We start from the raw sequence: 27,900 nt of genomic DNA, 5'->3' as shown, positions 1-27,900 counted from the left end.
AAAGGAGGGACAATAAAGTGTATGAGAGTCTCACCCTTGCTGTGCTGTCTCCAGACTGTGCTGTGCCCCACTAAGGGTCTGTGTGTGGTGGGGTGTTGGGCTGCACCCTCTGGCCACGCCAGGGCTTACAGTAGGTGCCAATTAATCACACGGTGCAATGGGGTTAACGCACACAGGGGGTGAAGACGGGTGAGGAGGGTGAGGAGGAGGGAGTAAGGGGGGTCTGAGTCATCGGTTTGTCTGTACGAGTGTTCCCAACGCAAGACGTTGCCCTTAGGTACAGATCTAGGATCAGTTTGCACCAATTTTATCCGGAATAGTGTGAAAGAATGCAAAACTGACCTTGCATCAGCCTCTAGATACTTCTACCTACTCAGTTCTGCATGTGCCTCCGAGTTATTCTGAGGGTGCAATCACGCAACAAACGGAGGAGTTACCAGGCAACGAGGCAAATAAATATATATATTTTTAAATGTAAAAGTGCATAATAAAATGTAATGTCGTTTTTTGAAGGAACTAGTCTGATGATGATAAAATGTAAAATAATCCAAACTAAAAAATAAAGATGGAGAGGGGGAGTAATTCTATAGTTGAATAAAGCCCTGCAGATACTGAGAGCAGAGAGTGAGCAGATTTAGGTGTAGAAGAGAGGCTGAGAGAGCAAGCGAGAGTAAGGTAGGCAGAATAAAAGAGCGAGAGAGACGTTTGGAAGTGTCCTTTTCCTCAGAGAGAAACCTAGAAAGACCTAGAAGACAGGAACGGCGTAAAACTTCTACATCTGTTGTCCTTCAACTAACTTTCATAAGAAGAACTGGAAGAAAAACAGCAACTACGTCTATAGTACAGTTACCGATAGGGGGAACAGAGAGAGGAGAGAGAGTGTGAGAGAGAGGAGAGAGAACTGAAGTATCGAGGGAAGAGAAAAGGAGGGAGAGAGAGATGGAAGGATTGTTTCAGGAGATGGAGAGGTATGGAAACTGAGACAAAGCAAAGACAGGACATAAATCAAGGTAATGCTACAGCATGGTAAACAGTAAACAGACAGCAAACCAACGATACAGTCGGAAACAAAAACAAAAAGAGAAACACAAATTAGTGTCAGAGAAAAACGCTGCTGTGCCAAGAAAAGGTGAATCCACGACGGCAACAGTAACTGATGCATTTCCTTGCATTTCTATTCCAATAGCAGCCTCAATGTTTCATAATCAATTTTCATCGAGGCCTGTATTCACAAAGAGTCTCCGAGTAGGATCAGTTCTGCCTTTCATCGTAATGAATAAGAGAAGGGACCCAAATCCTAGATCAGCACTCTTACTCTGAGACGTTTTGTGAATTATGGCCCCTGCTAAGAAGGACGTGATAAGAAAACTAACTCAAATTGATGTAATGTTTGTCTGTAGAATATAATAACAAAAGAATCAAACTCATGACTAAATCATAGGAGAGAGAAACCGTAACAGAATGGATGAGTTCGCTGGGTGGGAGATCTTCGATTTACATTGTAGTCATTTAGTAGACACTCTTATCCAGAGAGACTTACAGAAGCAATTAGGGTGAAGTGCCTTGTTCAAGAGCACATTTTGTACTATTTTTATTAACAACAACAAAAAACATTGAATTAATCAAATATTATTATTAGTCTTCTTTCTCAAATGAAGGGTAGTTGAAATGGGGGTAGTTTAGGGTTGTTACTGGTTATAATCCGATCTGTCATTTTTGATGCGTCTACCAGTTGATCTAGGCTCTCTTTTCTTTACCCCCCTCCCCACCCCTCCACCTTACCCTCCTGAGAGTCAGGCTGACCTATTCTCTACCTCCCCTCTCCCCTAACCCTTACCTTGTCGTCCTGTGCGTCAGGCTGCAGTAGGCTGTGTTGCTGGATGGCCATGGGGGGTGGTAGTGGTACAGAGTCGGCCCCCTCCTCACCCTCCTCCTCTCCACAGCTCTGCATCCCAGAGGACGAAGACTTGGACAGGGTCCCACTAGAGAGGCCCTCGTTACGCACTCTCTGTAGAGGAGAGAGAGAGAAGAGAGGGAGAGGGAAAGAGGTTAGATAGAGATAGAGACAGACAGAGGAGAGAGTAGAGAGAGGAGAGAGGGAAGAGGTTAGATAGAGATAGAGAGACAGAGGAGAGAGTAGAGAGAGGAGAGAGGGTAGAGAGAAAGTGGTTAGATAGAGATAGAGACCGACAGAGGAGAGAGTAGAGAGAGGAGAGAGGGTAGAGAGAAAGTGGTTAGATAGAGATAGAGACCGACAGAGGAAAGAGTACATTTACATTTACATTTAAGTCATTTAGCAGACGCTCTTATCCAGAGCGACTTACAGAGAGAGGAGAGAGGGTAGAGAGAAAGAGGTTAGATAGAGATAGAGACAGACAGAGTAGAGAGTAGAGAGAGGAGAGGGTAGAGAGAGGAGAGGGTAGAGAGAGGAGAGGGTGGAGAGAGGAGAGAGTAGAGAGAGGAGAGGGTAGAGAGAGGAGAGGGTAGAGAGAGGAGAGGGTAGAGAGAGGAGAGAGGGTAGAGAGAGGAGAGGGTAGAGAGAGGAGAGGGTAGAGAGAGGAGAGGGTAGAGAGAGGAGAGGGTAGAGAGAGGAGAGGGTAGAGAGAGGAGAGGGTAGAGAGAGGAGAGAGGGTAGAGAGAGGAGAGGGTAGAGAGAGGAGAGGGTAGAGAGAGGAGAGGGTAGAGAGAGGAGAGGGTAGAGAGAGGAGAGAGGTAGAGAGAGGAGAGGGGAGAGAGAGGAGAGGGTAGAGAGAGGAGAGGGGAGAGAGAGGAGAGGGTAGGGAGAGGAGAGGGTAGAGAGAAAGAGGTTAGATAGAGATAGAGACAGACAGAGTAGAGAGTAGAGAGAGGAGAGGGTAGAGAGAGGAGAGAGTAGAGAGAGGAGAGGGTAGAGAGAGGAGAGGGTAGAGAGAGGAGAGGGTAGAGAGAGGAGATAGAGACAGACAGAGTAGAGAGTAGAGAGAGGAGAGGGTAGAGAGAGGAGAGGGTAGAGAGAGGAGAGGGTAGAGAGAGGAGAGAGGGTAGAGAGAGGAGAAGGTAGAGAGAGGAGAGGGTAGAGAGAGGAGAGGGTAGAGAGAGGAGAGGGTAGAGAGAGGAGAGGGTAGAGAGAGGAGAGGGTAGAGAGAGGAGAGGGTAGAGAGAGGAGAGGGTAGAGAGAGGAGAGGGTAGAGAGAGGAGAGGGTAGATAGAGGAGAGGGTAGAGAGAGGAGAGAGGGTAGAGAGAGGAGAGAGGGTAGAGAGAGGAGAGGGTAGAGGGAAAGAGAAGACACAGACACACAGAAGACTTTGAGGTCTCCCCCTTACCTCCTCCACAGTCTCGTCCTGGGGTGTAGCAGCGCTGTCGTCAGAGTCTTTCTGGGTGCTGCCCGTCATCTCGCCACTCTTCCTCACCTTCTTGTGTTTGTGCGCCAGCTTCTTCACGTGCCCGTCTGCCTTGCCACTGCTCAGACGACGCACTGGGCTGGTCAGCCACTTACGCAGGGTGTTACCTGGGACAAGGCGGTAGAGAATGTTAACACTGACATCTAGGCACGCACAATCACATACCTTCTCCTTTTCCACCACTGTGAATTTAGAACTGTTTGTTCAATCCCTTTGCAAAAAATTGGCGAGGTGAGTGTGTTTACCTGGTCGTTTAGGTCCAGGCGAGGTGTGTGTGTTTACCTGGTCGTTTAGGTCCGGGCGAGGTGTGTGTGTTTACCTGGTCGTTTAGGTCCAGGCGAGGTGAGTGTGTTTACCTGGTCATTTAGGTCCAGGTGAGGTGAGTGTGTTTACCTGGTCATTTAGGTCCAGGTGAGGTGAGTGTGTTTACCTGGTCGTTTAGGTCCAGGCGAGGTGAGTGTGTTTACCTGGTCGTTTAGGTCCAGGCGAGGTGAGTGTGTTTACCTGGTCATTTAGGTCCAGGCGAGGTGAGTGTGTTTACCTGGTCGTTTAGGTCCAGGCGAGGTGAGTGTGTTTACCTGGTCGTTTAGGTCCAGGCGAGGTGAGTGTGTTTACCTGGTCGTTTAGGTCCAGGTGAGGTGAGTGTGTTTACCTGGTCGTTTAGGTCCAGGCGAGGTGAGTGTGTTTACCTGGTCGTTTAGGTCCAGGCGAGGTGAGTGTGTTTACCTGGTCGTTTAGGTCCAGGCGAGGTGAGTGTGTTTACCTGGTCGTTTAGGTCCAGGCGAGGTGAGTGTGTTTACCTGGTCGTTTAGGTCCAGGCGAGGTGAGTGTGTTTACCTGGTCGTTTAGGTCCAGGTGAGGTGAGTGTGTTTACCTGGTCGTTTAGGTCCAGGCGAGGTGAGTGTGTTTACCTGGTCGTTTAGGTCCAGGCGAGGTGAGTGTGTTTACCTGGTCGTTTAGGTCCAGGCGAGGTGAGTGTGTTTACCTGGTCGTTTAGGTCCAGGCGAGGTGAGTGTGTTTACCTGGTCGTTTAGGTCCAGACGAGGTGAGTGTGTTTACCTGGTCGTTTAGGTCCAGGCGAGGTGAGTGTGTTTACCTGGTCGTTTAGGTCCAGACGAGGTGAGTGTGTTTACCTGGTCGATTAGGTCCAGACGAGGTGAGTGTGTTTACCTGGTCGTTTAGGTCCGGGCGAGGTGTGTGTGTTTACCTGGTCGTTTAGGTCCAGACGAGGTGAGTGTGTTTACCTGGTCGTTTAGGTCCGGGCGAGGTGAGTGTGTTTACCTGGTCGTATAGGTCCAGGCGAGGTGAGTGTGTTTACCTGGTCGATTAGGTCCAGACGAGGTGAGTGTGTTTACCTGGTCGTTTAGGTCCAGGCGAGGTGAGTGTGTTTACCTGGTCGTTTAGGTCCAGGCGAGGTGAGTGTGTTTACCTGGTCATTTAGGTCCAGGTGAGGTGAGTGTGTTTACCTGGTCGTTTAGGTCCAGGCGAGGTGAGTGTGTTTACCTGGTCGTTTAGGTCCAGGCGAGGTGAGTGTGTTTACCTGGTCGTTTAGGTCCAGGCGAGGTGAGTGTGTTTACCTGGTCGTTTAGGTCCAGACGAGGTGAGTGTGTTTACCTGGTCGATTAGGTCCAGACGAGGTGAGTGTGTTTACCTGGTCGTTTAGGTCCAGGCGAGGTGAGTGTGTTTACCTGGTCGTTTAGGTCCAGACGAGGTGAGTGTGTTTACCTGGTCGATTAGGTCCAGACGAGGTGAGTGTGTTTACCTGGTCGTTTAGGTCCGGGCGAGGTGTGTGTGTTTACCTGGTCGTTTAGGTCCAGACGAGGTGAGTGCGTTTACCTGGTCGTTTAGGTCCGGGCGAGGTGAGTGTGTTTACCTGGTCGTTTAGGTCCAGGCGAGGTGTGTGTGTTTACCTGGTCATTTAGGTCCGGGCGAGGTGAGTGTGTTTACCTGGTCGTTTAGGTCCAGGCGAGGTGAGTGTGTTTACCTGGTCGTTTAGGTCCAGGCGAGGTGAGTGTGTTTACCTGGTCGTTTAGGTCCAGGCGAGGTGAGTGTGTTTACCTGGTCGTTTAGGTCCAGGCGAGGTGAGTGTGTTTACCTGGTCGTTTAGGTCCAGGCGAGGTGAGTGTGTTTACCTGGTCGTTTAGGTCCAGGCGAGGTGAGTGTGTTTACCTGGTCGTTTAGGTCCAGGCGAGGTGAGTGTGTTTACCTGGTCGTTTAGGTCCAGGCGAGGTGAGTGTGTTTACCTGGTCGTTTAGGTCCGGGCGAGGTGAGTGTGTTTACCTGGTCGTTTAGGTCCAGGCGAGGTGAGTGTGTTTACCTGGTCATTTAGGTCCGGGCGAGGTGAGTGTGTTTACCTGGTCGTTTAGGTCCAGGCGAGGTGAGTGTGTTTACCTGGTCGTTTAGGTCCGGGCGAGGTGTGTGTGTTTACCTGGTCGTTTAGGTCCGGGCGAGGTGAGTGTGTTTACCTGGTCGTTTAGGTCCGGGCGAGGTGAGTGTGTTTACCTGGTCGTTTAGGTCCAGGCGAGGTGAGTGTGTTTACCTGGTCGTTTAGGTCCGGGCGAGGTGTGTGTGTTTACCTGGTCGTTTAGGTCCGGGCGAGGTGAGTGTGTTTACCTGGTCGTTTAGGTCCAGGCGAGGTGTGTGTGTTTACCTGGTCGTTTAGGTCCGGGCGAGGTGAGTGTGTTTACCTGGTCATTTAGGTCCGGGCGAGGTGTGTGTGTTTACCTGGTCGTTTAGGTCCAGGCGAGGTGAGTGTGTTTACCTGGTCGTTTAGGTCCAGGCGAGGTGTGTGTGTTCACCTGGTCGTTTAGGTCCAGGCGAGGTGTGTGTGTTCACCTGGTCGTTTAGGTCCAGGCGAGGTGAGTGTGTTTACCTGGTCATTTAGGTCCGGGCGAGGTGTGTGTGTTTACCTGGTCGTTTAGGTCCAGGCGAGGTGAGTGTGTTTACCTGGTCGTTTAGGTCCAGGCGAGGTGTGTGTGTTCACCTGGTCGTTTAGGTCCAGGCGAGGTGTGTGTGTTTACCTGGTCGTTTAGGTCCAGGCGAGGTGAGTGTGTTTACCTGGTCGTTTAGGTCTGGGCGAGGTGAGTGTGTTTACCTGGTCGTTTAGGTCCAGGCGAGGTGTGTGTGTTTACCTGGTCGTTTAGGTCCAGGCGAGGTGAGTGTGTTTACCTGGTCGTTTAGGTCCAGGCGAGGTGTGTGTGTTTACCTGGTCGTTTAGGTCCAGGCGAGGTGAGTGTGTTTACCTGGTCGTTTAGGTCCAGGCGAGGTGTGTGTGTTTACCTGGTCGATTAGGTCCGGGCGAGGTGAGTGTGTTTACCTGGTCGTTTAGGTCCGGGTGAGGTGTGTGTGTTTACCTGGTCGTTTAGGTCCGGGCGAGGTGTGTGTGTTTACCTGGTCGTTTAGGTCCGGGTGAGGTGTGTGTGTTTACCTGGTCGTTTAGGTCCGGGTGAGGTGTGTGTGTTTACCTGGTCGTTTAGGTCCGGGCGAGGTGTGTGTGTTTACCTGGTCGATTAGGTCCGGGCGAGGTGTGTGTGTTTACCTGGTCGTTTAGGTCCGGGCGAGGTGTGTGTGTTTACCTGGTCGTTTTGGTCCGGGCGAGGTGTGTGTGTTTACCTGGTCGTTTAGGTCCGGGCGAGGAGAGTGTGTTTACCTGGTCGTTTAGGTCCGGGCGAGGTGTGTGTGTTTACCTGGTCGTTTAGGTCCGGGCGAGGTGAGTGTGTTTACCTGGTCGTTTAGGTCCGGGCGAGGTGAGTGTGTTTACCTGGTCGTTTAGGTCCGGGCGAGGTGAGTGTGTTTACCTGGTCGTTTAGGTCCGGGCGAGGTGTGTGTGTTTACCTGGTCGTTTAGGTCTAGGCGAGGTGAGTGTGTTTACCTGGTCAGTTAGGTCCGGGCGAGGTGAGTGTGTTTACCTGGTCGTTTAGGTCCGGGCGAGGTGTGTGTGTTTACCTGGTCGTTTAGGTCCGGGCGAGGTGTGTGTGTTTACCTGGTCGTTTAGGTCCGGGCGAGGTGAGTGTGTTTACCTGGTCGTTTAGGTCCAGGCGAGGTGAGTGTGTTTACCTGGTCATTTAGGTCCGGGCGAGGTGAGTGTGTTTACCTGGTCGTTTAGGTCCAGGCGAGGTGAGTGTGTTTACCTGGTCGTTTAGGTCCGGGCGAGGTGTGTGTGTTTACCTGGTCATTTAGGTCCGGGCGAGGTGAGTGTGTTTACCTGGTCGTTTAGGTCCGGGCGAGGTGAGTGTGTTTACCTGGTCGTTTAGGTCCGGGCGAGGTGAGTGTGTTTACCTGGTCGTTTAGGTCCGGGCGAGGTGTGTGTGTTTACCTGGTCATTTAGGTCCGGGCGAGGTGAGTGTGTTTACCTGGTCGTTTAGGTCCGGGCGAGGTGAGTGTGTTTACCTGGTCGTTTAGGTCCAGGCGAGGTGTGTGTGTTTACCTGGTCATTTAGGTCCGGGCGAGGTGAGTGTGTTTACCTGGTCATTTAGGTCTGGGCGAGGTGTGTGTGTTTACCTGGTCGTTTAGGTCCAGGCGAGGTGAGTGTGTTTACCTGGTCGTTTAGGTCCAGGCGAGGTGTGTGTGTTTACCTGGTCGTTTAGGTCCAGGCGAGGTGTGTGTGTTTACCTGGTCGTTTAGGTCCAGGCGAGGTGAGTGTGTTTACCTGGTCGTTTAGGTCCGGGCGAGGTGTGTGTGTTTACCTGGTCGTTTAGGTCCAGGCGAGGTGAGTGTGTTTACCTGGTCGTTTAGGTCCAGGCGAGGTGTGTGTGTTTACCTGGTCGTTTAGGTCCAGGCGAGGTGTGTGTGTTTACCTGGTCGTTTAGGTCCGGGCGAGGTGAGTGTGTTTACCTGGTCGTTTAGGTCCAGGCGAGGTGAGTGTGTTTACCTGGTCGTTTAGGTCCAGGCGAGGTGTGTGTGTTTACCTGGTCGTTTAGGTCCAGGCGAGGTGAGTGTGTTTACCTGGTCGTTTAGGTCCAGACGAGGTGAGTGTGTTTACCTGGTCGTTTAGGTCCGGGCGAGGTGAGTGTGTTTACCTGGTCGTTTAGGTCCAGGCGAGGTGTGTGTGTTTACCTGGTCGATTAGGTCCGGGCGAGGTGAGTGTGTTTACCTGGTCGTTTAGGTCCGGGTGAGGTGTGTGTGTTTACCTGGTCGTTTAGGTCCGGGCGAGGTGTGTGTGTTTACCTGGTCGTTTAGGTCCGGGCGAGGTGTGTGTGTTTACCTGGTCGTTTAGGTCCGGGTGAGGTGTGTGTGTTTACCTGGTCGTTTAGGTCCGGGCGAGGTGTGTGTGTTTACCTGGTCGATTAGGTCCGGGCGAGGTGTGTGTGTTTACCTGGTCGTTTAGGTCCGGGCGAGGTGTGTGTGTTTACCTGGTCGTTTTGGTCCGGGCGAGGTGTGTGTGTTTACCTGGTCGTTTAGGTCCGGGCGAGGAGAGTGTGTTTACCTGGTCGTTTAGGTCCGGGCGAGGTGTGTGTGTTTACCTGGTCGTTTAGGTCCGGGCGAGGTGAGTGTGTTTACCTGGTCGTTTAGGTCCGGGCGAGGTGAGTGTGTTTACCTGGTCGTTTAGGTCCGGGCGAGGTGAGTGTGTTTACCTGGTCGTTTAGGTCCGGGCGAGGTGTGTGTGTTTACCTGGTCGTTTAGGTCTAGGCGAGGTGTGTGTGTTTACCTGGTCGATTAGGTCCGGGCGAGGTGAGTGTGTTTACCTGGTCGTTTAGGTCCGGGCGAGGTGTGTGTGTTTACCTGGTCGTTTTGGTCCGGGCGAGGTGTGTGTGTTTACCTGGTTGTTTAGGTCCAGGCGAGGTGAGTGTGTTTACCTGGTCGTTTAGGTCCAGGCGAGGTGAGTGTGTTTACCTGGTTGTTTAGGTCCAGGCGAGGTGAGTGTGTTTACCTGGTCGTTTAGGTCCGGGCGAGGTGTGTGTGTTTACCTGGTCGTTTAGGTCCGGGCGTGGTGTGTGTGTTTACCTGGTCGTTTAGGTCCGGGCGAGGTGTGTGAGCCCATGCCGTGATGCCCGGGCTGCAGGGTGGCAGAGGAGCCTGGCATGATGGAGTCATTACTACACACTGATAGAGTGTCTGGATAGGAGGAGAGGGAGGAGGGAGAGCGAAGGAGAGGTTATCAAAGTCTTGAACACACCCATAACACATCTAATAATAACCATCATTATAACCTGGGGTGTTGCAGCCCTGAATGCTGATTGGCTGACAGCCGTGGTATATCAGACCGTTTACCACGGGTATGACAACATGCTTTTTACTGTTCTAATTATGATGATAACCAGTTTATAATAGCAGTAAGGCACCTCGGGGGTTTGTAGTATATGACCAATATACCACAGCCAAGGCCTGTAACCAGGCACTCCGCGTTGCGTCTTGACTGAGAACAGCCCTTAGCTGTGGTATATTGGCCATATACCACACCCCCCCTGGCCTTATTGCTTAAATATAGGACTTTTCTGAAACTCAAAAGACGCTGTCCCCTACTACAGATCTCCTCACCCACCTTTATGGTTGAATATCCCCTCCATCTCCAGGGAGGAGCGTGAGTGGGCGATGCAGAGCATGGCGCAGGGTACCAGTCCCTCGTGGGCAGGGGAGCGGTCCGTGGTCCTCACCAGACACCAGTCAGGCTTGTCATGGCACCTCTCCAGAACCTCCACAGTCTGGCCCCTCCGGACGGTCAGCTCGTTGCTGTTACCAGCCATGAAGTCATGGATCACCACGGTCAGCTCACAGCCACCAGACAGCTGGAGGAGAGGAGAGAGAGATGGTCAGGGGGAATGTAGAATCCTAGGAGGAGGTGAATAGATCATGATTACATCATTCCCCTAGGAGGGTAAAGCAGGCAACATAGTCCTCAGGTCCTTTTCAACTCAAGCCTTCTCTTCATGATAAAAAGTCATTTTAGAAATACTGTGTGCTGTTCTCACCCGTCTATGTTCTGTGAGGCCAGAGAGATGACCAGAGTGTGTGTGTGCTCACCTTGTCACTGTCCAGTGTGTTCTGTGAGGTGCGTGAGGCAATAGAGATGGTGTCTGGTTGGCTGCTGCCATCACCCTGGCTGTCCAAGTCCTCTCCATCCCTATCAAACCCCAAACACAGACAGAGGTCAGTGTGTGTGTGTGTGTGTGTGTGTGTGTGTGTGTGTGTGTGTGTGTGTGTGTGTGTGTGTGTGTGTGTGTGTGTGTGTGTGTGTGTGTGTGTGTGTGTGTGTGTGTGTGTGCGTGCGTGCGTGCGTGCGTGCGTGCGTGCGTGCGTGCGTGCGTGCGTGTGTGTGTGTATACACGCATATAAGTGTATGTGTGTCTCTGTGTGTGTAGGTGTGTATAGTATACTCATGCACTTGTGTACCTGTACCTGCGGTGTCCCTTGTGGTGCTTGGCCGTGGCAGACTTAGGGATGTGTATGGGTTCCTTCAGAGCTCCTCTCAGGTGGATGGTTCGATCCTGAATCACCTCCCTGATGTGTTTGATCCAGTCCTGCTTGTTCTCAATGCTCGACGCCTGCCATTGGCCAGGGAGAAGGGGTCAAAGGTTACTTCCCAAAATCACCACGGTCTCTGAAGTCATATTTTAGTCTAAACAGCTCCATAGACTGGAGAAGAAACAGTTATATTCCAATACCCACATTAGCATAGCATTTAGAATGCATGCGCATCACATGGCTTCATTCTCAGTAGTAAGCTAGTGTGGACATTGAAACACAGAACAGGGAGAGTAGGAGAGGAGACAGAGAGTTCCACAGTAGACTATTGAGATGTAGCTGAGGGCTGTGTTAGACTATTGAGATAGCTGAGGGCTGTGTTAGGTGTTAGGCTAGTTAGTACAGTATTACTCACCATCGATCCATGTTTGCATCCCTGACTTGGCTTTGGTTCAAATATAGAATAGAGAATTTCACTGGTTTGTTTTTAGTTCATTTATATGACATTTTCTATGAGGACATAATGTCTGGAGATGACGGACAGACAGCAGTCACAGTATGATGGTGGTGGCCAGTTAATGGTTAATATGGGCAGCACAGGTAGATGAGCAGAACAGGAACAGAGTCAATACACTGGGTTAGACACATCGGGTTAGGAGCAGGGAAACATACTTTTCCAACCACTGGCACAAACACAAAGCTTCAGTATTAAAACTAGCTTTGGAGGTGGGTGCTCAAAAAAGTAAGATGTTTAGTTTGGTAAGGAGAGAAAAAAGAGAGAGCGATAGAAAGAGGAAGAAAGGAAGATGGGAGAGAAGGAAAATTAAAGAAAGAGGGTCAACATGTGAGGTGTCAAATCATTAAAAAAAAGAAGAGATCCATTTTTCTAGACAATAAATATGTATAGGCCTCGACTCCATACAAAGAATATAGAATGTAGTGGGAGCGTGTGGGAGCTTGAAGAATTGTTGGAGTTTAGGGGTTAAAGTTCATGTCAGTGGTGTTGGCGTAAGCATGTTAGCCCACGGTTGGTTAGCGAACGAACGGTTAATATTCAGAGATACAAACATAAACAAGACGCAGATGTACTGTACTAGACTAGACTGTATGATAGAACAGTCATCAGACAGAACACAGAGAGATAAAGAGACCAGGGTAACAGATGTACTGTACTTGACTAGACTGTATGATAGAACAGTCATCAGACAGAACACAGAGAGATAAAGAGACCAGGGTAACAGATGTACTGTACTAGACTAGACTGTATGATAGAACAGTAATCAGACAGAACACAGAGAGATAAAGAGACCAGGGTAACAGATGTACTGTACTAGACTAGACTGTATGATAGAACAGTAATCAGACAGAACACAGAGAGATAAAGAGACCAGGGTAACAGATGTACTGTACTTGACTAGACTGTATGATAGAACAGTCATCAGACAGAACACAGAGAGATAAAGAGACCAGGGTAACAGATGTACTGTACTAGACTAGACTGTATGATAGAACAGTCATCAGACAGAACACAGAGAGATAAAGAGACCAGGGTAACAGATGTACTGTACTTGACTAGACTGTATGATAGAACAGTCATCAGACAGAACACAGAGAGATAAAGAGACCAGGGTAACAGATGTACTATACTAGACTAGACTGTATGATAGAACAGTAATCAGACAGAACACAGAGAGATAAAGAGACCAGGGTAACAGATGTACTGTACTAGACTAGACTGTATGATAGAACAGTCATCAGACAGAACACAGAGAGATAAAGAGACCAGGGTAACAGATGTACTGTACTTGACTAGACTGTATGATAGAACAGTCATCAGACAGAACACAGAGAGATAAAGAGACCAGGGTAACAGATGTACTGTACTAGACTAGACTGTATGATAGAACAGTCATCAGACAGAACACAGAGAGATAAAGAGACCAGGGTAACAGATGTACTGTACTAGACTAGACTGTATGATAGAACAGTCATCAGACAGAACACAGAGAGATAAAGAGACCAGGGTAACAGATGTACTGTACTTGACTAGACTGTATGATAGAACAGTCATCAGACAGAACACAGAGAGATAAAGAGACCAGGGTAACAGATGTACTGTACTAGACTAGACTGTATGATAGAACAGTCATCAGACAGAACACAGAGAGATAAAGAGACCAGGGTAACAGATGTACTGTACTAGACTAGACTGTATGATAGAACAGTAATCAGACAGAACACAGAGAGATAAAGAGACCAGGGTAACAGATGTACTGTACTTGACTAGACTGTATGATAGAACAGTCATCAGACAGAACACAGAGAGATAAAGAGACCAGGGTAACAGATGTACTATACTAGACTAGACTGTATGATAGAACAGTAATCAGACAGAACACAGAGAGATAAAGAGACCAGGGTAACAGATGTACTGTACTTGACTAGACTGTATGATAGAACAGTAATCAGACAGAACACAGAGAGATAAAGAGACCAGGGTAACAGATGTACTATACTAGACTAGACTGTATGATAGAACAGTAATCAGACAGAACACAGAGAGATAAAGAGACCAGGGTAACAGATGTACTATACTAGACTAGACTGTATGATAGAACAGTAATCAGACAGAACACAGAGAGATAAAGAGACCAGGGTAACAGATGTACTGTACTTGACTAGACTGTATGATAGAACAGTAATCAGACAGAACACAGAGAGATAAAGAGACCAGGGTAACAGATGTACTGTACTTGACTAGACTGTATGATAGAACAGTCATCAGACAGAACACAGAGAGATAAAGAGACCAGGGTAACAGATGTACTGTACTTGACTAGACTGTATGATAGAACAGTCATCAGACAGAACACAGAGAGATAAAGAGACCAGGGTAACATACGTATAGAGATCGAGAGAGGGAGAGAAATACAGAGAGAAACAAGAAACAGAGAAGCACATATGAAGCTTCACACAAAGCTTCACATCCACCAGACAGCAGCATAGAGTCATGCAATCAAACGGGGAAGATGAAAGGGGGGGGAGAAGAGAAGAGACGGAAAATAAAAGATGGGACATGAGGAGAGGAAAGTAAAAGAAAGCAGAAGAGAGTAATAAGGCAGAGAGAGGAGAGGTGAGGAGAGAGAGGAGAGGTGAGGAGAGAGAGGAGAGGTGAGAGGGGAGACAGGAGAGAGAGGGGGAGAGAGGGAGAGGGGGGAGAGAGAGAGGAGAGGTGGGGAGGAGAGAGGGGAGAGAGATAAAGGAGAGGGTAACAGAGAGAGAGAGGAGGAGAGGTGAGAGAGAGAAGAGGTGGGGGAGAGGAGAGGTGAGGGGAGAGAGAGAGAGAGAGGTGAGGAGAGAGAGAGGGGAGAGGTGAGGAGAGAGGAGACTGAGAGGTGAGGAGAGAGAGGAGAGGTGAGGAGAGAGAGGGAGAGGTGGGGAGAGAGAGAGGAGAGGTGGGGAGAGAGAGAGGAGAGAGGAGTGAGGAGAGAGAGAGGAGAGAGAGGTAGGAGAGGTCAGAGAGAGAGGAGGAGAGAGGGGAGAGGTGGGGAGAGAGAGAGAGGAGAGGGAGGTGAGAGAGAGAGAGGAGAGGTGAGGGAGAGGTGAGGAGAGAGGAGAGGTGAGTAAGAGAGAGAGGAGAGAGAGGAGAGGGGGAGAGAGAGAGGAGAGGTGAGGAGAGAGAGGGGAGGAGGAGAGAGAGAGAGGTGGGAGAGAGGTGGGGAGAGAGAGAGGAGAGGTGGGGAGAGAGAGAGGAGAGGTGGGAGAGAGAGAGAGGAGAGGAGAGGAGAGAGAGGAGAGGAGAGGTGGAGGAGAGAGAGAGAGGAGAGGTGAGGAGAGAGAGAGGAGAGGTGAGGAGAGAGAGAGGAGAGGTGAGGAGAGAGAGAGGAGAGGTGAGGAGAGAGAGGGGAGAGGTGGGGAGAGAGAGAGGAGAGGTGAGGAGAGAGAGGGGAGAGGTGAGGAGAGAGAGGAGAGGAGAGGTGGGGAGAGAGAGAGGAGAGGTGAGGAGAGAGAGAGGAGAGGTGAGGAGAGAGGGGAGAGGTGAGGAGAGAGAGGGGAGAGGTGGGGAGAGAGAGAGGTGGGGAGAGAGAGGAGAGGTGGGGAGAGAGAGAGGAGAGGTGAGGAGAGAGAGAGGAGAGGTGAGGAGAGAGAGAGGAGAGGTGAGGAGAGAGAGGGAGAGAGGAGAGAGAGGGAGAGGTGAGGAGAGAGAGAGGAGAGGTGGGGAGAGGAGAGGAGAGAGAGGGGAGAGGTGAGGGAGAGAGAGAGGAGAGAGGTGAGGAGAGAGAGAGGAGAGGTGAGAGAGAGGAGGAGAGGAGAGAGAGAGAGAGGAGAGAGAGAGAGAGAGAGAGAGAGAGAGAGAGGAGGAGAGAGAGAGGAGAGAGGAGAGAGAGGAGAGGTGAGAGAGAGAGAGAGGAGAGGTGAGGAGAGAGAGAGGGAGAGAGGAGGAGAGAGAGGGAGAGGTGAGGGAGAGAGAGAGAGAGGAGGAGAGGTGAGGAGAGGAGAGAGAGAGGAGAGGTGAGGAGAGAGAGAGGAGAGGTGAGGAGAGAGAGAGGAGAGGAGAGAGAGAGGAGGAGAGAGAGAGAGAGAGAGAGAGAGGTGAGAGAGAGGAGAGGAGAGGAGAAAGAGAGGAGAGGTGAGGAGAGAGAGAGGAGAGGTGAGGAGAGAGAGAATGGAGAGAGAGGAGGAGAAGAGAGAGAGGAGGAGAAGAGAGAGAGGAGGGAGAGAGAGGAGGAGAAGAGGAGAGGAGGAGAAGAGGAAAGAGAAAATAAAAAGAAAGGAGAGAAGAGAGAGAGGAGCGGAAGGAGAGGGAGAGGAGAGAGAAGAGGAGAGAGGTATTCTTCTCTGTTCTTACCTTGAGTACGATCTTGTTGTCGGAGGTGGGGGTTCGTCCCACCCACAGAGCAAACTTACAGGGGTCTCCCTCAACGTGCTCTGTTACCCCCAACTCTGACGTCTGGAGAGAGGGAGACAAATTACTGCCATTTTATAGGAATTCCTGTGGCAATATGCAATACGTATCTGTCTATTTCTAGCCAATGACACACCAGAGACAGAGAGAGAGAGAGAGAGAGAGAGAGAGAGAGAGAGAGAGAGAGAGAGAGAGAGAGAGAGACAACTAAAGAGAAAGCAAGACAGAGAGAGAGACACACAGACAAAGGGAACGACTAAAACAGAAAAGAGAGAGACAAGAGAGAGAATGTTGTACTCACGTAAAGTCTGCTCTTGTACATGTACTTGCTCCGTCCGTTGGAGTCTTTGACCTCCTTGCTGAAGATGAGGGACATCTCGAAGAGGAAGAGGTGACGCTCGCGTCCCTTACGGATCAGAGTTTTAGGATCCCACACATGGAAGGACTCCTGCAGGATTAACTCTCCCTGAGACTCGATGTTCTCGTCGAAACCTACAGGAGAGGGGGGGGGGGGAGGGAGGAGGAAGAGAGTGTTCAAGAAAGAGTTACTTCACCATGCGCATGTGCATAAGCATTGTTGACTTTGAAAGTGTGTGTGCAAGTGCGTGCGTGTATGTGCACGTGTGTATGCGCGTGTGTGTGTTTGTGTCTCTCACCCTCCAGCATTGAGAGGTGCATGGCGTCGTTGGCTCTCTTGGGGACACTGAGCATGACCTCCAGTCCATCCTTAATCTCTCCTTTCCCCTCCTCACAGCATGTCAGCAGCTCCTACATACACCAGAGAGGTACCATCAACAAATACCATTTGAAAGCAAATATGACATATTTATTGTGAATGATAATATGTCCATTAGGTGGATTACCCATAACCTGGGATGTACTGGTGAACAAAAAGATGAGCTGAACGCCAGCCGAGATGGCATGTAACGTAAACACTGATGCTAACTAGTGTGTTGGGTGCATAAAAGCTACTCACCAAATAAAAAGGTATGTCCCTACATTCCTGCTCATCACTATGTAAACATAAGCAAATATAAACAAACATGTGTAGAGGTTGTGTATGTGCTTTATAAAAGTGGGTTGCTATGGTTACCTTGAGCAGGAGCTGGTACTTGGTGATTCGCTGAACAGGCTTGATCAGGTAGGAGGAGATGGAGTTGGCCAATCGGTGCCTCTGCTGGATCTCCTGTACACGCCCACACAGAGAAACACATTGGGTGTGATTGGGTGCAGGGAGATGTCACTCACAGTATGGGCCAATAGGAGGGCAGGGTACTCACGTCAAAGTAGGGTCCAGCATGCTCTAAGATGAGCTGGGTGGAGTCTGGTTTGTTCTTACAGTAGTTGACGTACATCTGGAACTTATCAGCCTGGACACACAGATACACAACAAAGAGTTAAAACAAATGTGGCTACTCAAAAGTGCCTAGTTAAATAAAGGCTAAATAAATAAATAAATCCAATTTAAAAAAAGGCATGTGTTTCCTTTTTGACCAATCACATATAAGTAGAGATATTAAGTCTTTATACCTGTCCTAAGAAATCTTTATTTGTACCTGTCCTTACATGTCCTAAGAAATCACTATTTCCACCTATCCTAAGAAATCACTATTTCCACCTATCCTTACATGTCCTAAGAAATCATTATTTATACCTTTCCTTACATGTCCTAAGAAATCATTATTTATACCTATCCTTACATGTCCTAAGAATATGCACATGTGGGGTGGCAGGGTAGCCTAGTGGTTAGAGCGTTGGACTTGTAACCTGAAGGTTGCAAGCCCCGAGCTAACAAGGTACAAATCTGTCGTTCTGCCCCTGAACAGGCAGTTAACCCACTGTTCCTAGGCCGTCATTGAAAATAAGAATTTAACTGACTTGCCTAGTTAAATAAAGGTAAAATTTTACAAAAGAAATCATTATTTGTACCTGTCCTAAGAAATCATTATTTGTACCTGTCCTAAGAAATCATTATTTGTACCTGTCCTAAGAATTCATTGTTTGTACCTGTCCTAAGAAATCGTGATTTGCACCTATCCTTACATGTCCTAAGAAATCATTATTTGTACCTGTCCTAAGAAATCATTATTTGTACCTGTCCTAAGAAATCATTATTTGTACCTGTCCTAAGAAATCATTATTTGTACCTGTCCTAAGAAATCATTATTTGTACCTGTCCTAAGAAATCATTATTTGTACCTGTCCTAAGTTTGTACCTGTCCTAAGAAATCATTATTTGTACCTGTCCTAAGAAATCATTATTTGTACCTGTCCTAAGAAATCATTATTTTTACCTGTCCTAAGAAATCATTATTTGTACCTATGTACCTGTCCTAAGAAATCATTATTTGTACCTGTCCTAAGAAATCATTATTTTACCTGTCCTAAGAAATCATTATTTGTACCTGTCCTAAGAAATCATTATTTGTACCTATCCTTACATGTCCTAAGAAATCATTATTTGTACCTGTCCTAAGAAATCATTATTTTACCTGTACCTGTCCTAAGTCCTAAGAAATCATTATTTGTACCTGTCCTAAGATTTGTACCTGTCCTAAGAAATCATTATTTGCACCTACCTGTCCTAAGAAATCATTATTTGTACCTGTCCTAAGAAATCATTATTTGTACCTGTCCTAAGAAATCATTATTTGTACCTGTCCTAAGAAATCATTATTATTTGTACCTGTCCTAAGAAATCATTATTTTTACCTGTCCTAAGAAATCATTATTTGTACCTGTCCTAAGAAATCATTATTTGTACCTGTCCTAAGAATTTCATTATTTTACCTGTCCTAAGAAATCATTATTTGTACCTGTCCTAAGAAATCATTATTTGTACCTGAAATCCATTATTTGTACCTGTCCTAAGAAATCATTATTTGTACCTGTCCTAAGAAATCATTATTTGCACCTACCATGTCCTAAGAAATCATTATTTGTACCTGTCCTAAGAAATCATTATTTGTACCTGTCCTAAGAAATCATTATTTGTACCTGTCCTAAGAAATCATTATTTTTACCTGTCCTAAGAAATCATTATTTGTACCTGTCCTAAGAAATCATTATTTGTACCTGTCCTAAGAAATCATTATTTTACCTGTTAAGAAATCATTATTTGTACCTGTCCTAAGAAATCATTATTTGTACCTGTCCTAAGAAATCATTATTTGTACCTGTCCTAAGAAATCATTATTTGTACCTGTCCTAAGAAATCATTATTTTTACCTGTCCTAAGAATTAATTGTTTGTACCTGTCCTAAGAAATCATTATTTGTACCTGTCCTAAGAAATCATTATTTTTTACCTGTCCTAAGAAATCATTATTTGTACATGTCCTAAGAAATCATTATTCGTACCTGTCCTAAGAAATCATTATTTGTACCTGTCCTAAGAAATCATTATTTGCACCTATCCTTACCTGTCCTAAGAAATCATTATTTGTACCTGTCCTAAGAAATCATTATTTGTACCTGTCCTAAGAAATCATTATTTGTACCTGTCCTAAGAAATCATTATTTGTACCTGTCCTAAGAAATCATTATTTTTACCTGTCCTAAGAATTAATTGTTTGTACCTGTCCTAAGAAATCATTATTTGTACCTGTCCTAAGAAATCATTATTTTTTACCTGTCCTAAGAAATCATTATTTGCACCTATCCTTACATGTCCTAAGAAATCATTATTTGTACCTGTCCTAAGAAATCATTATTTGCACCTATCCTTACATGTCCTAAGAAATCATTATTTGTACCTGTCCTAAGAAATCATTATTTGTACCTATACTTACATGTCCTAAGAAATCATTATTTGTACATGTCCTAAGAAATCATTATTCGTACCTGTCCTAAGAAATAATTATGTGTACCTGTCCTAAGAAATCGTTATTTGCACCTATCCTTACATGTCCTAAGAAATAATTATTTGTACCTGTCCTAAGAAATCATTATTCGTACCTGTCCTAAGAATTCATTGTTTGTACCTGTCCTAAGAAATAATTATTTGTACCTGTCCTAAGAATTCATTGTTTGTACCTGTCCTAAGAAATCATTATTTGTACCTGTCCTAAGAAATCATTATTTGTACCTGTCCTAAGAAATCATTATTTGTACCTGTCCTAAGAATTAATTGTTTGTACCTGTCCTAAGAAATCATTATTTGTACCTGTCCTAAGAAATCATTATTTTTTACCTGTCCTAAGAAATCATTATTTGAACCTGTCCTAAGAAATCATTATTTGTACCTATCCTTACATGTCCTAAGAAATCATTATTTGTACATGTCCTAAGAAATCATTATTCGTACCTGTCCTAAGAAATCATTATTTGTACCTGTCCTAAGAAATCGTGATTTGCACCTATCCTTACATGTCCTAAGAAATCATTATTTGTACCTGTCCTAAGAAATCATTATTTGTACCTGTCCTAAGAAATCATTATTTGTACCTGTCCTAAGAAATCATTATTTGTACCTGTCCTAAGAAATCATTATTTGTACCTGTCCTAAGAAATCATTATTTTTACCTGTCCTAATAATTAATTGTTTGTACCTGTCCTAAGAAATCATTATTTGTACCTGTCCTAAGAAATCATTATTTTTTACCTGTCCTAAGAAATCATTATTTGTACCTGTCCTAAGAAATCATTATTTGTACCTATACTTACATGTCCTAAGAAATCATTATTTGTACATGTCCTAAGAAATCATTATTCGTACCTGTCCTAAGAAATAATTATTTGTACCTGTCCTAAGAAATCATTATTTGTACCTGTCCTAAGAAATCATTCTCTATCTTTTTCACAGATGTCACAGACGGAGGACCTAAGCCCTTGGACCATACCTCAGGATTACCTGGCATGATGACCCAGTCCACCTGGCTGTGCTGCTGCTCCAGTTTCAACTGTTCTGCCTGCGGCTATGGAATCCTGACCTGTTCACCGGACGTGCTACCTGTCCCAGACCTATTTATTATTTTACCATGCTGGTCATTTATGAACATTTGAACATCTTGGCCATGTTCTGTTATAATCTCCACCTGGCACAGCCAGAAGAGGACTGGCCACCCCTCATAGCCTGGTTCGTCTCTAGGTTTCTTCCTAGGTTTTGGCCTTTCTAGGGAGTTTTTCCTAGCCACCGTGCTTCTAAACCTGCATTGCTTGTGGTTTGGGGATTTAGGCTGTGTTTCTGTATAGCACTTTGAGATATCAGCTGATGTAAGAAGGGCTTTATAAATACATTTGATTTTTTTATTTGATTTGATGTCAAGTTACTTTTATTTTTTCCTTAAAAAGGTTTTTTCCTTAAAACTCGCTAAAGCATTTTTGGTTAAGGGCTTGTAAGTAAGCATTGTAATGTCTACCTACACCTGTTGTATTCGGCACATGTGACAAATACAATTTGATTTGGATCACAAACCTACATTCGGCCATTTTATGAACCGACTCACTTGTCTTGAGAAAGACAAAAACAGATACACACTCACTCACCCAGGTGACAAAGCAGTGGCCCACATCTTCTGGTAGCTGTTCATACTTCTCCAGCTCTTTGAGAAAGATACTGTTGAAAAAGGAGAGAAGAGGAGAGGGAGGAAGAGATAGAGAGAGGATGTGAGCGAACACCATAAAAGCAGAGAATAACTCCTGTTAGTATACAAAGCTTCAGCACTGGAATTGAACCTGATAGTGGATATAGCCTGTTGTGGATGTACAGGGACAATGGCTCCCTAGTATACAAAGCTTCAGCACTGGAATTGAACCTGATAGTGGATATAGCCTGTTGTGGATGTACAGGGACAATGGCTCCCTAGTATACAAAGCTTCAGCACTGGAATTGAACCTGATAGTGGATATAGCCTGTTGTGGATGTACAGGGACAATGGCTCCCTAGTATACAAAGCTTCAGCACTGGAATTGAACCTGATAGTGGATATAGCCTGTTGTGGATGTACAGGGACAATGGCTCCCTAGTATACAAAGCTTCAGCACTGGAATTGAACCTGATAGTGGATATAGCCTGTTGTGGATGTACAGGGACAATGGCTCCCTAGTATACAAAGCTTCAGCACTGGAATTGAACCTGATAGTGGATATAGCCTGTTGTGGATGTACAGGGACAATGGCTCCCTAGTATACAAAGCTTCAGCACTGGAATTGAACCTGATAGTGGATATAGCTTGTTGTGGATGTACAGGGACAATGGCTCAGGGAGCGGGACTTACTTGTGATGGAACTCATAGAGGTCCACCATGTTCCCGAAGATGATGTGTTCCTTGTTGACGATGCCAGGAGGGATCTCCTCTACCCCACTTGTCATCTCCCACAGGTACGTCTGGAGGGAGGAGGATGGAGAGAGGGGGTTAGATCACACACACGGAGGGGCCAGATATATCCGATCCATTGAGTCACAGCTGCTGCATTTAATGGAAATCTACACGGCAACTCTACATGTTATATGTGCATGTGTTGTGTTATTGGTCTTCCATGTTGGTCAGATGTTTGTCCACGTGTGTCGTGTTAAAATTTCACAAGGTGGCGCCAGACAGTGGCAGCAGAATCCCACTATAGGTAAGGGGGTAGACAAAGAGAGAGAGTAGGTTTACTTACGTCCGTACACTCCCTCAGGTCTCTCACATAGGTCTTCTCTGTCTGGATCAGCTCAGCCATGATGAACCTACATACACACAAGCGTGCACACACAAACACGCGTGCACACACAGACACGTGCACACACAAACACGCGTGCACACACAGACACGTACGCGCGCACACAGACACACGGTTAGCCTCTTTTGCTGATTCATATAATTATCAATATAATACTTTTAGACCCTCTGCTCTGTCCATTTACAAGGATGAATCGTGTCTAGTTGTGGCTGTTTAGTGTGTGTGTGTGTGTCCTGTAGTCGTACTGCCACAGCAGTTGTAGTTATGACATGATGAGTGGGGATGACTGGTTGATTGGGTTTTGGGCTTGCTTGATTATGAGTGTCACTGATCTAAATCGGTGTCAGGAAGTTAAGAGGAAGTGATGACGTACTCCTTCCTGCGAGCGGACTTGCGTTTCTCCTCGTTGAGTTCGTGAGCCGCGTCTCTCAGCTTGACCTCTGACCCCTGAGGTGTGGCCGGAATTATGTCCAACTGGAGATCCTTACTCTGACAGAGAGAGAGGGATGGAGGGAGAAGTTTGGAGAGACATGGGGAGAGATGATTTACAAAAAATGTCAATCCCAAAAAGTATCCAAAAAGTACTTATAAAGAGCGTAGTTATTTTATGATTATTAGGGAATGGACCAATGTTTCTGCTAAAAGCCATCTTCAGTGTGCAGAGATCATTCTTCATAATGGTTTCCAGCAATCATTATATAGACACCTCACCTCACCTCACCCCACCCCCACCTCACCCCCCCACCCCACCCCACCCCCACCCCACCTCACCCCACCCACCCCACCCCCACCCCACCCACCCACCGTCCCAACCAACCCACCACCCACCGTCCCAACAAACCCCCCACCCACCCCACCATCCCAACAAACCCCCCACCCACCGCCCCCAACCAACCTCCCACCCACCGTCCCAACAACCCCCACCCACCGTCCCAACCAACCCCCACCCACCGTCCCAACAAACCAACCGCCCCCCACCCACCGCCCCAACAAACCCCCACCCACCGTCCCAACAAACCCCCTCCCAACCAACCCCCCACCCACCGTCCCAACAAACCCCCACCCACCGTCCCAAACCCCCCAACCGCCCCAACCCCCCACCCACCGTCCCAACCAAACCCACCGCCCCCAACCAACCCCCCACCCACCGTCCCAACCAACCTCCCACCCACCGTCCCAAACCCCCCACCCACCGTCCCAACCAACCCCCCACCCACAAACCCCCACCCACCGTCCCAACCAACCCCCCACCCACCGTCCCAACCAACCTCCCACCCACCGTCCCAAATCCCCCCACCCACCGTCCCAACCCCCCACCCACCGTCCCAACCCCCACCCACCGTCCCAACAAACCCCCACCCACCGTCCCAACCAACCCCCCACCCACCGTCCCAACAAATCCCCCCCCCGTCCCAACCAACCCCCCACCCACCGTTTGTCCCAACCAACCCCCCACCCACCGTCCCAACCCCCCTACACCCCTTTGACTCACAGCCTTGGAGTTAGAGTCAGATGAGATGCCCAGTGCTTTCTCCAGACTGGTCCGGTACTTGTCCATACGGAGGGAGAAGTCTCTGTAGCGTTTGTCCACCGCTGTCACCCACTTCTTTATCTCCACAGCGTGACTATGGCCCTTATCACAGAAGCCATCCGCTAGCTGGATCAGCAGCTTCACACGCTCTTTGGTTTGCTGAAGGGAGAGGGGGGAGGGATGGGGAGGAGGAGAGAGGGGAGAGAGATAGGGTTTGATTTAAAATGTGTAATGTTTGGTGTAAAAAAATTTGTGTGTGTGTGTGTGTGTGTGTGTGTGTGTGTGTGTGTGTGCACGCGTGTTCTTTTCTACCCTGGCTGTGATGTGGAAGTCTTCGTGCTCCTTCAGCAGCTCCTGTGTGTGGTGAATACTGGAGCCGGTGGAGGTATGTGTTGACAGGTAGAAGTCTCCGGTGTCATGGATCCATTCCAGAGCCTGGGGACACACACACAGACCATTGAGGTGGACATTAAGGAAAAGAGAGAGACAGAGATTACAGATGAGAGGATAGAAACAGAGAATGGAATAGAGCTTTGAGTAAGAAAGACAAAGAGAGCTAGAGAGAGCTGGAGAGAGATGGAGAGAGTTGGAGAGAGATAAAGAGAGATGGAGAGAGCTAAAGAGAGATGGAGAGAGCTGGAGAGAAATGGAGAAAGCTGGAGAGAGATGGAGAAAGCTGGAGAGAGATGGAGAAAGCTGGAGAGAGATGGAGAGAGATAAAGAGAGATGGAGAGAGCTAAAGAGAGATGGAGAGAGCTGGAGAAAGCTGGAGAGAGATAAAGAGAGATGGAAAGTGCTAAAGAGAGATAGAGAGAGCTAAAGAGAAATGGAGATAGATGGAGAGAGCTAAAGAGAGATGGAGAGAGTTAAAGAGAGATGGAGAGAGATGTAGAGAGCTAAAGAGAGATGAAGAGAGCTGAAGAGAGCTAAAGAGAGCTGAAGAGAGCTAAAGAGAGATGGAGAGAGCTAAAGAGAGATGGAGAGAGATGGCGAAAGCTAGAGAGAGATGGAGAGAGCTAGAGAGACATGGAGAGAGCTAGAGAGAGATGGAGAGAGCTAAAGAGAGATGGAGAGAGCTAGAGAGAGATGGAGAGAGCTAAAGAGAGATGGAGAGAGCTAAAGAGAGATGGTGAGAGCTAGAGAGAGATGGAGAGAGCTAGAGAGAGATGGAGAGAGCTAGAGAGAGATGGAGAGAGCTAAAGAGAGATGGAGAGAGATGGAGAGAGCTAAAGAGAGATGGAGAGAGTTAAAGAGAGATGGAGAGAGTTAAAGAGAGATGTAGAGAGCTAAAGAGAAATGGAGAGAGATGGAGAGAGTTAAAGAGAGATGGAGAGAGACTTAGAGAGCTAAAGAGAGATGGAGAGAGATGAAGAGAGCTAAAGAGAGATGGAGAGAGATGGCGAAAGCTAGAGAGAGATGGAGAGAGCTAGAGAGACATGGCGAGAGCTAAAGAGAGATGGAGAGAGCTAAAGAGAGATGGTGAGAGCTAGAGAGAGATGGAGAGAGCTAGAGAGAGATCTAGAGATGGAGAGAGCTAGAGAGAGATGAAGAGAGCTAAAGAGAGATGGAGAAAGCTAAAGAGAGATGGAGAGAGCTAGAGAGAGCTGGAGAGAGCTAAAGAGAGATGGAGAGAGCTAGAGAGAGATGGAGAGAGCTAAAGAGAGATGGTGAGAGTTGGAGAGAGATGGAGAGAGCTAGAGAGAGATGGAGAGAGCTGAAGAGAGATGGTGAGAGTTAGAGAGAGATAGAGAGAGCTAAAGAGAGATGGAGAGAGCTAAAAAGAGCTGGAGAGAGATGGAGAGAACTAGAGAGAGATGGAGAGAGCTAGAGAGAGATGAAGAGAGCTAAAGAGAAATGGAGAGAGCTAAAGAGAGATGGAGAGAGCTAGAGAGAGCTGGAGAGAGCTAAAGAGAGATGGAGAGAGCTAGAGATAGATGGAGAGAGCTAAAGAGAGATGGTGAGATTTAGAGAGAGATGCCTTCACTGCTATTCGCCCAGCAGCTAGCATACGCTAGCAAACGCTAGCAAACGCCCACAGATTAGCATCACTGTAGTGCTATTCACTCAACTGAACGACTTGAATAGTTTAGTGTTAGCTAGCTACATAGCTGTCTTTGTTTCCAAGATAATTGTGTAGTTTAGAGTGTGTAGTCTTGGAGTGATTATCTTAATTTACCGAGGTTCGCTAGCCAGCTATTTGTCGTCCTTAACGTAGGAGACTCTGCTAGCTAGCCAACAGCTAACAGCTAGCCAACGTCTACTGAATAGTATTCAACAACCCGGTCGCATTCACAGGTAGTATCACATTTTCATTTCATTTCATTACAGTACAACGGTTTGATTTGTTTGATCGTAGCTAGCTACATAGCTAGCTACATAGCCGTCCTTGTATCAAAGATAATTGTGTAGTCTAGAGCGATTTTCTAGGTTAGCTAGCCAGCTATTGTCGTTCTTTTAACGCAACGTAACGTAAACAACACTGCTAGCTAGCCAGCTAGCCCCCGAATAGTAGCACTGTAGAAACTATTACACTCAACGGAACGACTTGATTAGTGTAGTGTCAACAACGCAGCTACTGCCAGCTAGCCTACTTCAGCAGTACTGTATCATTTTAATCATTTTAGTCAATAAGATTCTTGCTACGTAAGCTTAACTTTCTGAACATTCGAGACGTGTAGTCCACTTGTCATTCCAATCTCCTTGCATTAGCGTAGCCTCTTCTGTAGCCTGTCAACTATGTGTCTGTCTATCCCTGTTCTCTCCTCTCTGCACAGACCATTCAAACGCTCCACACCGCGTGGCCGCGGCCACCCTAATCTGGTGGTCCCAGCGCGTACGACCCACGTGGAGTTCCAGGTCTCCAGTAGCCTCTGGAACTGCCGATCTGCGGCCAACAAGGCAGAGTTCATCTCAGCCTATGCCTCCCTCCAGTCCCTCGACTTCTTGGCACTGACGGAAACATGGATCACCACAGATAACACTGCTACTCCTACTGCTCTCTCCTCGTCCGCCCACGTGTTCTCACACACCCCGAGAGCTTCTGGTCAGCGGGGTGGTGGCACCGGGATCCTCATCTCTCCCAAGTGGTCTTTCTCTCTTTCTCCCCTTACCCATCTGTCTATCGCCTCCTTTGAATTCCATGCTGTCACAGTTACCAGCCCTTTCAAGCTTAACATCCTTATCATTTATCGCCCTCCAGGTTCCCTTGGAGAGTTCATCAATGAGCTTGATGCCTTGATAAGCTCCTTTCCTGAGGACGGCTCACCTCTCACAGTTCTGGGCGACTTTAACCTCCCCACGTCTACCTTTGACTCATTCCTCTCTGCCTCCTTCTTTCCACTCCTCTCCTCTTTTGACCTCACCCTCTCACCTTCCCCCCTACTCACAAGGCAGGCAATACGCTTGACCTCATCTTTACTAGATGCTGTTCTTCCACTAACCTCATTGCAACTCCCCTCCAAGTCTCCGACCACTACCTTGTATCCTTTTCCCTCTCGCTCTCATCCAACACTTCCCACGCTGCCCCTACTCGGATGGTATCGCGCCATCCCAACCTTCGCTCTCTCTCCCCCCGCTACTCTCTCCTCTTCCATCCTATCATCTCTTCCCTCTGCTCAAACCTTCTCCAACCTATCTCCTGATTCTGCCTCCTCAACCCTCCTCTCCTCCCTTTCTACATCCTTTGACTCTCTATGTCCCCTATCCTCCAGGCCGGCTCGGTCCTCCCTCCCGCTCCGTGGCTCGACGACTCATTGCGAGCTCACAGAACAGGGCTCCGGGCAGCCGAGCGGAAATGGAGGAAAACTCGCCTCCCTGCGGACCTGGCATCCTTTCACTCCCTCCTTTCTACATTTTCCTCCTCTGTCTCTGCTGCTAAAGCCACTTTCTACCATTCTAAATTCCAAGCATCTGCCTCTAACCCTAGGAAGCTCTTTGCCACCTTCTCCTCCCTCCTGAATCCCCCCTCCTCCCTCTCTGCAGATGACTTCGTCAACCATTTTGAAAAGAAGGTCGACGAC

The 27,900-nt window shown here is 47.7% G+C and overlaps 1 protein-coding gene across 8 annotated transcripts in view; it reads right to left on the bottom strand.

Moving 5' to 3' along the window:
* LOC118398970 (triple functional domain protein-like) overlaps positions 1-27,900 on the bottom strand; it is a 165,410-nt gene that overhangs the window by 29,326 nt on the left and 108,184 nt on the right. For 3 of the 8 annotated variants that reach the window (XM_052472262.1, XM_052472264.1, XM_052472268.1), the window contains 18 exons: positions 24,194-24,316; positions 23,843-24,040; positions 22,724-22,839; positions 22,291-22,357; positions 21,906-22,015; positions 21,175-21,244; positions 16,969-17,058; positions 16,782-16,874; positions 16,345-16,456; positions 15,990-16,180; positions 15,632-15,733; positions 11,198-11,227; positions 10,711-10,862; positions 10,342-10,441; positions 9,863-10,106; positions 9,325-9,435; positions 3,304-3,488; positions 1,838-2,008 (listed from right to left, as the gene is read on the bottom strand). In XM_052472262.1, coding sequence (XP_052328222.1) covers positions 1,838-2,008; positions 3,304-3,488; positions 9,325-9,435; positions 9,863-10,106; positions 10,342-10,441; positions 10,711-10,862; positions 11,198-11,227; positions 15,632-15,733; positions 15,990-16,180; positions 16,345-16,456; positions 16,782-16,874; positions 16,969-17,058; positions 21,175-21,244; positions 21,906-22,015; positions 22,291-22,357; positions 22,724-22,839; positions 23,843-24,040; positions 24,194-24,316 — 2,265 coding nt within the window. Of the gene's footprint in view, positions 1-34; positions 1,017-1,837; positions 2,009-3,303; positions 3,489-9,324; positions 9,436-9,862; positions 10,107-10,341; positions 10,442-10,710; positions 10,863-11,197; positions 11,228-15,631; positions 15,734-15,989; positions 16,181-16,344; positions 16,457-16,781; positions 16,875-16,968; positions 17,059-21,174; positions 21,245-21,905; positions 22,016-22,290; positions 22,358-22,723; positions 22,840-23,842; positions 24,041-24,193; positions 24,317-27,900 lie in introns of all 8 variants that reach the window. The other 5 variants (XM_052472266.1, XM_052472267.1, XR_008072845.1 and 2 more) reach the window with 4 other exon arrangements.

The sequence above is a fragment of the Oncorhynchus keta genome, chromosome 20, assembly GCF_023373465.1.
Source record: "Oncorhynchus keta strain PuntledgeMale-10-30-2019 chromosome 20, Oket_V2, whole genome shotgun sequence".
Classification (NCBI taxonomy): domain Eukaryota; kingdom Metazoa; phylum Chordata; class Actinopteri; order Salmoniformes; family Salmonidae; genus Oncorhynchus; species Oncorhynchus keta.
Note: the sequence above shows the minus strand (reverse complement) of the source record. Positions and strands in the feature narration are given on the sequence as shown.